This window comes from Passer domesticus, chromosome 14, assembly GCF_036417665.1.
Source record: "Passer domesticus isolate bPasDom1 chromosome 14, bPasDom1.hap1, whole genome shotgun sequence".
NCBI classification, from domain to species: domain Eukaryota; kingdom Metazoa; phylum Chordata; class Aves; order Passeriformes; family Passeridae; genus Passer; species Passer domesticus.
Genome location: NC_087487.1, coordinates 17,920,319 through 17,931,976, shown reverse-complemented (window position 1 = coordinate 17,931,976; position 11,658 = coordinate 17,920,319). Strand labels below are relative to the sequence as shown.

The following is an 11,658-nucleotide window of genomic DNA, read 5'->3' as shown; positions in this document are numbered from 1 at the left end:
TCGGTAAGCTGCAGCTCTCTCTTCTTCCCAGCCGGCTGCAAATCCCTGAACACGCAGCTGACAAGCCCTCGTCTCGCCCGCGGATCTCAGCTCGGCTGGCAGCTCTGCGGCGAGAAGACGGGATTCTCCTTAAGTGGGGTTTAAATGGCTTTTTAGGTAAGAGAAAAAAACCCCAATCCTGCTGTTTTCCCTTCTGTGGCAGATAGTGGTTATAGACTTCTGTTGTGCTAAGGCGGCGTAATTAAGAGTGGCTGTGATTAAAGGTGAGGTGGAAATTAATTAACGGGCAGATGACGGCACAGAGGCTGAAAACATCGAGGGGGATGCAGTTCCCTGCGTCCCGCTTCTCCCTTCCTCGTCCCAGCTGATGGGCTCGGGGAAAGGTTACAGCTGGAGCGGGGGTCTGGGGGGCTTTGCTCCCGTGAGGCTGTTTCATCTCCCGCGGCTCCGTCCCGGCTCGCACAGCCCCCTGCCAGACAGGGGACACAGCTCCAAACCCTCCTGCTGCCAAAACCCGGCCGCTTGAGCCCCCCTTTGTACCATCGCCTGTCTGGGTACAGAGGGATGTATCCCAATCCCAATCCCAAACCCAGTGCTGAACCAGTTGCAGTCAGCTCCAAAAATAGTTGCCAAGTGGGAAACAGGATTAATTTTTTCCTGGTTATTGTCTGGCTGCGAGTTCACGACCCCACCGTAAGCCCACAAAACACCGCTCATGTGTTGCTTGTTATTTTTGCTTGACTGGGATTTGCTGAGCCATAATCAAAGTATTTCCTAGTCCCACATTCTCTGGTCTCAGAGGGGATGGTTAGTACCACTTACAAATAAGAATGCTCTCACCAATGACTGCTCTTTGTCAGCCCCATTTTATAGGTAAACTGAGGCACCAAACGGCTGGGGCAATATTCTTTCCTCCTCCCAGTTCATTAATTTTGGGTGCATAAAATAAAGCACCAGCTGGAATTCCACCTGGTGTCACCAGGGATAACACCAGCTCCACAGGTACTTTCAGAAATTAAATACCCAAATGCTTAATGCTGTAAGGCAAAGGGACTCACTGAAAATAAAATCTGAAGTGGCTGAGCTGGTGAAGAGTGACACAAAGCCTCAGTCCCACATCTGTGCCTGTGGGAAAAGGAAAATATTGAGCTTCTTGCTGCATTTGCAGGAAAGACCTGGCTAGTGCATGGGTTTTTCTGCTTTCAGAGGTGCTCAGATGCCTTCCCTCTCCTCACACTCTGGGATGTACTGGGATAAGATGCTATCCTCACACTCTGCCCAGTTTGCAGGCAGAGGGATGGAGGCATGGGGCTGTCCCTGCTCCTGTAGGGAGCAGATCTGGATGCTGGGGGGCCTGCAGAGCTGCGTGGGCTGTGAGAGATCCCTGCAGAAGTATTTAAGCTGTTCCTAGGCATGTTAAGGAGATGCTGTTACAAAGCAGTGCTCTGCAAAATAGATTTGGGCTCAGATGTGATGGTGAGAAGCAGGGGGGGTGGGAGCACAGATGTGGAGCCCTTGCTGCTCCCCACTGGGGAGATAAATGAAGAGCTGCTGGGGGTGGGTGAACAGGGGGTGTAAGTGCCCCTGTGGCATGTTTTGGAGTGGTTCAGCCTGGGAGAAGCTCCCAAAAGCAGCCAGACCTGGGTGAGCTTTGACACGGTCGGGCTTGTCTCTGCAGGACTGGGGAAGGCGTGGGACGGCTGCGGAAACTCCAGGAATCCCCTGGTCACCTCTGGAGACAGCGATGGTCACCATGAAAGGCTGGATCCTCCTCCTCCTCTGGGGAGCCACGTCTGTTTTAGGTGAAGGTTAAACGTTTCCATTCTGGTCACTGTGCTGTCCCCTGCCCAGGCCAGTGCAGGCACGTCTGCTGGCAGCCGCTGAGCCAGCAGAGCAGCCCGACATCGACGCTGGGACTGCTCTGGGTCACTGCGGCGCTGGCCCGGCCACACAACTTCCACACAAGGACTGGCTCCCATCCAGCCCCCAGAGTTTGAGCAAAGCCTGTCTGCGAGTCAGTGAGCCTCTGGCTGACCAGGGATGAGCTCCCCGGCCCGCTGGTCATGCTAGGACCATCCCTGTCTGCTTTCTCTGAGATCCCATAGCGTCCAGTCTGTACCCAGAGGAGCCCAGGGGCAGAGCTGGGCACAGGGGAGAGCTGGTGCTGGGGCTCAGCTCCCCAGTTTATATGGGACTGTTCCCAGCAAGCACCCTAGGAACCAGCCATGGCCATCAGCTCCCCTCGGGCATGCAGGTGGCCAGCAAGTTTAGAAACCAGCTCTTGTCCCATAAAAACAACCAACATGACCCACTTTGGATTAATTTTTCCTTCCGGATGGATAGGAAGGAGATTTTATCTTTCCAGCTATGAAAAGATTAGTTGATCTGAGCTGCTTCAACACATGAAGTATAAATAAGTTTTTCTTGGGTGATAAGGGAAATAGAAAATTTGTATCATACCTGAGCTGCAGTGATGCTGTGGGACATATCCATTATGTCCCTCTCTTGGCACCTTCTGCACTGCATCCTACAGGAGCTCTCACCAGCCACAGTCCAATGGGAAAGATGTAATATTGAGCCTAAGGATGCCCAATTCCTTGAACCTAATTTTTTTTTCATTTATTTACCCTTAGGACAAAGGATTCTGAAACCAGCTCTCAGCAGGGTCCAGATAGGACAGAGAACCTTCAGCCCGCTGGTAATGCTCAGCTTGGAGAGTAAGTTAATTCCCACCTTGGGTGGATTTTCCTCGCTGGACAATTTTCCCAATAATTTACAACTAACCAGTATTATTTGAGTCGAAGAGGACATTTAGGGTTAGAATCATTCTATGATTCTATGATTTAGGCAATGGAATAAATGTTAATCATCCACGAGCTCCTGTAGGGTTTTGGCTATCACTGACACATGCTGTTGGCTCCTCTCCTGGAAAAGGGAAGGTCAACGTGTGACCACAGCCCCAGCTCCTGTGGGAGGCACGCGCAGGCTGGGAGGGTGAGAAGAGCCCAGGGATGGGCCAGCACATGCTCTGACCTGCCTTTACCCTGCCCAGCCTGTCCCCACACCCTGGGCAGCTTGTGACACCATTCCTTCAGAATTAAAGCCTGTGGGGAATTAATTAACCTGCAGAGCCCACTCTGCTCATTAATCCCTGGGAGATGCCCCGACCTCTCATCTTTACTGTCCAGGGCTCTGAATTTAAATTCCAGCAGGCACTGAAAGGGCTGGCCATGCTGAAGGATTTGGGGATTTTCCCAGCCTTTTGCCCAGCTCCCAGCAGCTCTCTTAGCCACTGGGAAGAATCAAAGCACCAAAACCATGGACACTGAGAAGTCCCCTCCACTTGCTGAGAGGTATTTTTTTGAAAACCACCAGTAAAATAGTTTTCCCCTGAAAGTGGATGGCACAAGGCAGTGGGGCTGGCTCCCTGGCTGGCAAACCCTGCCTGAATCACCCCTCTGCCCACAGGTACGAGGAGCAGCTCTCGCCGGGGAGACCCAACCTTCACCTACGTCAGACGCAGTACGTTCCTGCCACGGGGCAGCCCTGTCCCTCCCATGTCCCCACCAATGCTCCGTCCCTCAGCTTCTCCCTCATCCTCCACATTCTGCTTTTTCTGCTGTCAAAACGCTACCTAGAGCCATATAATGCCATTTTCCTCCACAGGATTCCCCTGCACATTTCCTATCATCACCAGCCCTGCAGATTAAAGCAGCTGATCCCAAACAAGTTTAGGATCTTGCTGAGATCCCGCTCTAATCTGTTGCACATTCAGCTTTTGCTTGGGGCAAGCACAAATAGGCATTTATCCACAGGATGTGACCTCGTCCACAAGCCCACCTCCTCCTGCATGCCTCAAATTGCTAAATAATAAGTCATGCATCCCACTACTTGGGATGCTGAACTAGAGATACTAACATGCCAACAGATTAAAACCCTGCCCAGTTAAGCCAAGTGCTCGCTCCAAGCCAGACATGACACTCCCATATCTGCTCTCATTTAAAGGGTCTTTTCCACCCACCTGCTTTTATAAGCCAGAATTGTTTTCAGCCACAATTTGAACAGTCCAGCCCTGTGCCTGTCTGCCTTTCTAGGAAACAAATCAACCTGCTCTATTACAAATTGGGTGGAAGAATAGGTATGGGAGATGACATAGCCACATCTCCAAGAAACTTCATTTTTAGAAACTTTAGTCACTAGTGCATCCTCATAAACATTATTAGAACACTGTCATTTTTATAAAAGCCCAAACCACAGACTTGGACTGGATCTCATCCATTCAAAGTAGCTTAAATTAATAACATCTAGTAGCCTGCTTAAACAAATTCCTTTAAAAATATAACCTCATATTAAACTCCCAATGTGTTTTGCAAATTTTCTGTTTTACCAATCAGCTGGCTCCTGACATGTTCAGCCTGCTCGGTAGCATCTTAAGCTTCTGGTTTGCACTCAGTAAAAGTGGTGCTCACAATAGGACACACGCTGCCCCTATAGAAAACATATGTTGTAATTTGGTTAAAGACATTCAACATGATCATACCAACAATTTTACCCTTTTTTAACTATTTAACCATTTTACCTTTTATTTAAACATTTAACCACATTTGAAACAGACAAGTGTTGCCCCTCAAACAACATTTAAATGAGAACGTGTGTTTGATTTCCTTAAGCCAAAGTTATTCAACACTAAGCACGAGCTGCCTGCACTTTGCTCCCCTTGGGTTTATCTTAATCATCCTGAGTTTGGTAACCTGCGGGGAATTAAGTCAGAAGCCTTCAGACGCCTTCTCATGCTTTAATTCCCAGCTCCCTGAACATGCTTTGAGTTTGTTTAATCCATGTGGTATGTAATATTCATAGTCTGAGCTCTATAGAAGTTGCTAAAACCATTTTTGGGCAGCTGTGTGTGTAATGTGCGTCTCAGTAACACACCACTGATGTTATTCAAGGTCCACTGGTGCAGGATTCAAAAAGGTTTTTGTCTCCATGGTCGAAATGGAGCGAGTGCTCGGCAAAGTGTGGCCAAACCGGGGTGCAGAAGCGTACCAGATCCTGCCTAGCTGAGCCCCTCTGGGGCGTGCACTGCAACGAAGCAACCGAGGAAGGGCGGCTCTGCATTGGACATGTTTGCTCAGGTGCTCCTATAAACTCACTTATGGGCAGGGGAGGATGTCGTGGTCCCAGCACTGCCCAGGTGTTGAACTCCCCTTGCTGTCATTTTACCATCTTTTCTCTCCTTTGACAGAATTTAGTGATTTCCGAGCAGGGTTGGAGAGTATAAAGAGCAGAGCAGGGAGACTTTATAGCCAAACAGAAAAATAACAGGGATTCACAATATCTTGGGAATATAGGAAAAAATCTCATTAATCTTTTTATAACAGCAGCACTCAAGGTAGAGTCAGTGACTGCAGACATCTGTCTCCATAAAACCTCCAGGAAAGAGATGATTTGGGAATATCAAGTTGTCATAGTCCCTGCTGAAGGGGCTTGTAATAGTTAAATTATTCTTATAATCCCCTTTTAACCAAATAATTCTGAAAATATGTTTTGTGCAGAAAAGTTGTTTTAGGTTTTCCCTGATTTCTTACATTTATTTTCATCTTTGAAATATCAGATAGTTCCTGTACAGGGATGCTCTGTGATTGTAAAAGGAATGACCCGAGCCTTGAGAAAAGACAGATTATTTAGGATTTATTATTTAGGATTAATCACTATGGGTAAATGAGAACAGAATAATACTTGTGAGCCCAAATGTTAAACCCATTGGGTAATGCTCACTTGGCAATTACCCCACATCCTGCCCAAGCCAGGATACCATTGAATAAGGGAAGACAACTTTTGGGATAGACCAAAATCACAACTTCTGGGCGTGCAGTGGTAACAGAAACCTAGAAAGTTTATGACATTGAATTTGCAATCTTGCCAGGGTTGAGCTAAGAGCTCACATGCTGATCTGGATTCAAATTCCCCTGAAATTCAGCCCTTTGGGGAAGGTAAATAACAGTTCCTAGCTGTAATTATATCCACGTGGCTGCTTTCTACTAATTGTCAGGTTCAAAATGACATCGTCCCCGCCTTTCTAATGCACAGCTGTGGGTAATCAGGAAAAATATGTTTTGGATACAATTTACTCCTTATGTAGTATTTGCCTTATTGCATCTAAATGAAAAGCAGATGCAAGAACATGCTGTGAGAGTTGTGGGGACTTGGGGCTATTTTTGACCTGTCTGCTTCTCCTCCAGCGTGCAACATCACCTGCCCCATGGGCCATGTCAATGCTGACTGTGACACTTGCATGTGTGAGGATGCCACCCTGCATGGGAAGGTGTCTCTCGAGGATGGGTCACCTGCTGCCGATGCCCGGGTCTACCTGCAAGCCAAGAAACTCAAGCTGTTGACAATGGCTGATAACAGAGGCATGTTTATGATCCCAGGGGTTTGTCCTGATGGGAAAAACACCCTTAAGATAAAGAAAGCCAAATATGCAACAGCGACTGTCACCGTGCCTGAGAGCAACCGGAGAAACCTGGCAATCCAAGTGCAGCTGCACCGATCAGGTAGCCCCAAAGAGGGGGATGCAGGAAGCTTTATTCAGAAATAAACTGTGGTTTTACGAGAGGAAGAGTAATGAGATGGCATTTTCCTTCTCCTGCAGGCAAACCCTATGTTTTCAGGAGCCCTGAGGACAAAGCCAGGAGAGTGGGACAGAGCGTGTCACTCTGCTGTGACGCCCGAGGGAGCCCAGCTCCTGACCGCTACCTCTGGTAAGGAGCTTGAATTTGATCTGCCAGAAGTCTTAGCTGTCCCATGGATGACAGTTTTATCTCCTTACCATCTCCATAAATTGGGGGAGTTAGTTATAAAACATTTAAATGCACTGAAAATTGATGGCTGCAAGTGATCCCCTTCCTCAGTAATGTCATCTGCTGAGGGATTCACTGGAAAAATACACAAGGAGTTTAAAAACCTCATCAGACACAACTGGCAGCTCTGCCTCCCTGCCAGCTGTCCAGCAGCCACATCACAGTACTGCCACAAGTAGGGGAAAAATTTTTAGGTGATGCCACCTAGCCAAACTAAAACCTCAGGGAAACTGAGGCAGGAAATCTGGCAAAATCCGCATCGCAGGATTCAGGATTAGGCCATTGCTGTGCTCCAGCCAGGTGGTCAGTCTCTGTCCCTTAACTGTTCCTGGCAGGTACCACAATGGCTCACTGCTGGATCCCTCCTTGTACAAATATAAAAACAACCTGATTCTGAAGAACCTGAAGAGAGAACAGTCAGGAGAGTATTTCTGCAAGGCCAGCAGTGCCGGGGGGTCGGCAAAGTCCCAAGTTGCCAAGCTGGCTGTCATAGGTAAGAGAAAATGTGCCTGATGTTCTCCAAGCAGCTGGGGAGGTGTTGGTGTGCAGGAACCAGAAACTGTTATACATCTGGTAAAGAAAAGTCACAGGAAAAATTCTTGAGTTTTATGTCATTCATCTGTTGGCAGACAAGCTTTAGTGAGCTGGTTATGTACCAGATGCTCCCTACAAACGAGCTCTGGACTGCAGGTGGCCTATCAACCTCAACCTGCTGCTGTCAGGAGATTTCTCACTGTACTTGCTGCCTGACATGGGAATATTTCTGCTTCTTTAGGGTTGTTTTTAAAGTCTTGGGACGTATTCTAGTCTTGCCATAGTCAAAAAGCCAGGCAGCAGCAGAGCATCTATCTGAGGGTGGGCTGGATGACCACAGTGGATAAACAGCAATAAGAAGGATGCTGCAAACAGCTCTTAATCAGGGTCCTAAAGCTAAAGCTGAACTACTTGCTTCACTGAAATGAGTTAACCAGCTCACCAAAATCCTGCAAAAACCTCACTGCTTTTAGGAGCAATGTTTAGCTCTGAGGTTTCAGACAACATAGCAATAACTGTGGAATTATTTCATGCTGCTCATTAAGAAATCCTATTCAACAGGAAGACAAGAGGCAGCCTGTGACTCCCAGCCCCAAAGCCACCTCATCCGACTTCCTCACGATTGCTTCCAAAAAGCAACAAACTCCTTCTATTACGACGTGGGCAAGTGCCCAGCAAAGACCTGTGTAGGGAAGCTGGATAAGGGACTTCGGTGTAAGGACAATGTCTCCTACTGCTGTGGGGTGTCCAAGATGGAAACCAGGGACATCTCCTGCGATGGCTACACGCTCCCCACTAAAGTCATTGTTGAATGTGGTTGCAAAATATGCACTGAGACCAAAATAATGGTTCGAGGCAGAGCCACAGCAGCAGATAATGGTGAGCCACTGAGGTTTGGCCACATCTACATGGGGAACAAGAGAGTGAGTATGACTGGCTACAAGGGAACCTTCTCCATCCACGTCCCAGCAGATATGGAGAGACTGGTTCTAACTTTCGTGGATCGGCTGCAGAAGTTTGTGAACACAACAAAAGTTCTGCCCTTCAAGGAAAATGGAGGTGCTGTATTTCATGAGATCAAGCTACTGAGAAAGAAAGCCCCTGTTACACTGGAATCCACTGAAACCAATGTGATTTCTCTGGGGGAAATGGAAGAAGATGATCCAATTGCTGAATTAGAAATTCCTCCCAATGCATTTTATAGAAAAAATGGAGAGGTCTACAGTGGCAAAGTGAAAGCCAGCGTGACATTTCTGGACCCAAGGAACATCTCCACAGCCCCTGTGACACAAAGTGACCTGAACTTTGTAGACGAGGAAGGAGACGTATTTCCGCTCCGTACGTACGGTATGTTTTCTGTGGACTTCACAGATGAACAGGGCAGCGAGTCCCTCAATGCAGAAAAGGTGAAGGTTCATTTGGATGCTGCTCAGGTCAAGATGCCAGAACATGTGCAAGAGATGAAGCTTTGGTCCCTGAACCCAGAGACAGGGTTATGGGAGGAAGAAGGGGACTTTAACCTCGAGAAAAGCACACGGCACAAAAGGGAGGAGAGAACCTTTTTGGTTGGGAACATGGAGATCAAAGAGAGGCGTCTTTTTAACCTGGATGTCCCTGAGAGCAGACGGTGCTACGTCAAAGTCCGAGCCTACAGAAGCGAGCGATTTCTGCAAAGTGAGCAGATCCAAGGGGTTGTGATTTCTATTATAAACATGGAGCCAGAACCAGGGTTCTCCTCCAACCCCAGAGCATGGGGCCGTTTTGACAGTGTAGTCACTGGTCCCAACGGCGCCTGTGTGCCCGCCTTCTGCGATGAGCAAAACCCCGAAGCCTACGGAGCTTATATCTTGGCAAGCATGGGGGGTGAAGAGCTCGAAGCTGTGCCCTCTGCTCCCAAACTCAACCCTGTTGCTATTGGGGTCCCACAGCCATACCTCAACAAGCTGAACTACAGGAGGACAGACCACGAGGACTCCAACATCAAGAAAACAGCATTCAGCATTAACATGGCCAAGCCAAGCCCTAACTCCCCAGAAGAGAACAATGGCCCTATTTATGCCTATGAAAACCTCAGTGAATGCGAGGAAGCTCCACACAGTGCTGCTCACTTCAGGTTTTACAGGATAGAAGGAGACCGGTATGACTACAACACTGTTCCTTTCAGTGAAGATGACCTCATGAGCTGGACCGATGACTACCTGGCATGGTGGCCCAAGCCCATGGAATTTAGAGCCTGCTACATTAAAGTAAAAATAAACGGACCCCAAGAAGTGAATGTAAGATCTCGTAACATGGGTGGGACACACCCACGCACCATCGGCAAGCTCTACGGCATCCGGGATGTGCGCAGCATCCGTGACCCCCAGCAGCGGGACGTGTCGGCAGCCTGCCTGGAGTTCAAGTGCAGCGGAATGCTCTTCGACCAGGACCGCGTGGACCGCACGCTCGTCAAAGTGATCCCACAAGGCAACTGCCGTCGCGTGAGCGTCAACAGCATGCTCCACGAGTACCTGGTGAACCACCTCCCCATGGCCACCAACAACGACACCAGCGAGTACACCATGCTGGCACCTCTTGACCCGCTGGGACACAACTACGGCATCTACACAGTCACTGATCAAGACCCAAGGATCGCCAAAGAAATCGCCCTGGGCAGGTGTTTCGATGGCACATCTGATGGCACATCCAGAATCATGAAGAGCGATGTCGGCGTTGGGTTGACTTTCACCTGTTCAGAGAGGAGCACGACAGAGCAAAGCATCTTCCAGTCTCAGAGGAACTTGGGCCAGCAGTCTCCAAGGGACCCTGGCCGGCAGCCTCCGAGGGACCCGGGCCGGCAGCCTCCGAGGGACCCAGGCCGGCAGCCTCCGAGGGACCCGGGCCGGCAGACTCCAAGAGACCCAAGCCAGCAGTCTCCAAGAGACTGGAGCCAGCAGTCGCCGAGGGACTGGAGCCAGCAGTCGCCGAGGGACTGGAGCCAGCAGCCTCCGAGGGACTCGGGCCAGCAGTCCATCCTGGTTCTGCCAGGGCAAAGCCCTGTGTACCAGAGGCCGCCGGCAAGCCGCCGTAACAACCAAGCCAGGATCCCGATGACAGGTCAACGTCCCACCTACTAGAACTGTATAGGAGCATTGGTAAAGTCACTCACGCTCAATTAATATAATTTGAAAGTAACATCAACCTGCTAATGTAATTGAAAGCTGGTAGGTGTCATTATTTATGAGACATAATTAAGGTGCCATTTTTTTTCCCCCACCAGAAAGAAAAGACGTGAGTACTGGGGGCCAGCAGAGGTAGTGAGTTTGTGTCTTATTAAATGCATCCATAAAAATCTTCTTTCCGCGTGACATTAAACAGCTTCACATGATAGCCTAAAGGGAAGACTAAACACATGATTCAATTAAGTGATGGACATGAAACATTCTTCTGTTCTGCATCTGCAGACTTTGCCAGCCCAAGTACCTGTACAGTAGTTGGTAACATGAAAAGGAATAAACAGATTTCCTCATACTGAATTCAACTGCAAGGTTTCGTACTTGAAATGTAAGTATTTTATTTATTTCTAGCTTGTTTTAGAATTACTGTATTCAAGCTAAACTACTGGCAGCTGCATTTTTAAGAACTCACATGCTCAATAGCACAGAGAAGCCATGTGGATTTGTAAGCTCCACATAGATACAGCTAAAGTTTTCTCTTGCTTCTTGCATTATTTGACAAGAAAATCTATGCTCTATGATAGGGTAGGTTAATAAAAAAAGTAATTTTGTAACTTTGACAATGTGTGTCACTGTTTTGTTTGAAATGCCCAAGTAAATAAACCACATGTGGCACTGAACAAAGAATAACCTGCAGGATTTCATCTTTCTGTTCACAAACAGGCCACGACTTTATCAGTGTGAGGCTGATCCTGGATATAGGTGAGGGGTTTTGTGGATGCCTGGTTCTCCTGCAGCTCCAGGGTTAGGCCGTGGCATGCTGCAGTCAGGGAATCTCTCCCCAGCTTGACAAGTGGAGAGTCAGCAATGGTTCTGGGAGAATCAGAGCAGCAGGTCTGGGCAAGGATGAATTAAGGAGTGGCACAAGACAGAGGGAAAGGAGGGCTGGGAATTTGTGCTTTAAGGATGATAGGAAACCAGACAATGCAGAGTGGAGCTGGGTGGAGATTGGGAGAAGATGGGCTTCCCTCCACACTCAGCAGCAGTGAGCATAAGGAGCTGGCAGGAAGCTGCTCTTAGCTGAAGGTACAGCTGGCCACAGAAGG

The 11,658-nt window shown here is 48.5% G+C and overlaps 1 protein-coding gene across 1 annotated transcript; it reads left to right on the top strand.

Annotated features, from left to right (window-relative positions):
• Positions 1-11,175, top strand: CILP (cartilage intermediate layer protein). The gene is made up of 9 exons (XM_064388708.1): positions 1-156; positions 1,679-1,802; positions 2,634-2,717; positions 3,469-3,522; positions 4,950-5,135; positions 6,243-6,557; positions 6,656-6,764; positions 7,199-7,356; positions 7,959-11,175. The coding sequence occupies exons 2-9, from the start codon at positions 1,745-1,747 to the stop codon at positions 10,511-10,513; spliced, it is 3,519 nt and encodes a 1,172-aa protein (XP_064244778.1). The 5' UTR covers positions 1-156; positions 1,679-1,744; the 3' UTR covers positions 10,514-11,175.
• The last annotated feature ends 483 nt before the right edge of the window (positions 11,176-11,658 follow it).

What these genes read in the sequence shown, in the direction of transcription:
- CILP (XM_064388708.1), top strand. Translation starts at nt 1,745, where the DNA reads ATGGTCACCATGAAAGGCTGGATCCTCCTCCTCCTCTGGGGAGCCACG. An exon ending in GGTAATGCTCAGCTTGGAGA is followed by an intron (nt 2,718 to 3,468) that starts GTAAGTTAATTC and finishes CTCTGCCCACAG; the next exon opens with GTACGAGGAGCAGCTCTCGC. An exon ending in TGCCAAGCTGGCTGTCATAG is followed by an intron (nt 7,357 to 7,958) that starts GTAAGAGAAAAT and finishes CCTATTCAACAG; the next exon opens with GAAGACAAGAGGCAGCCTGT.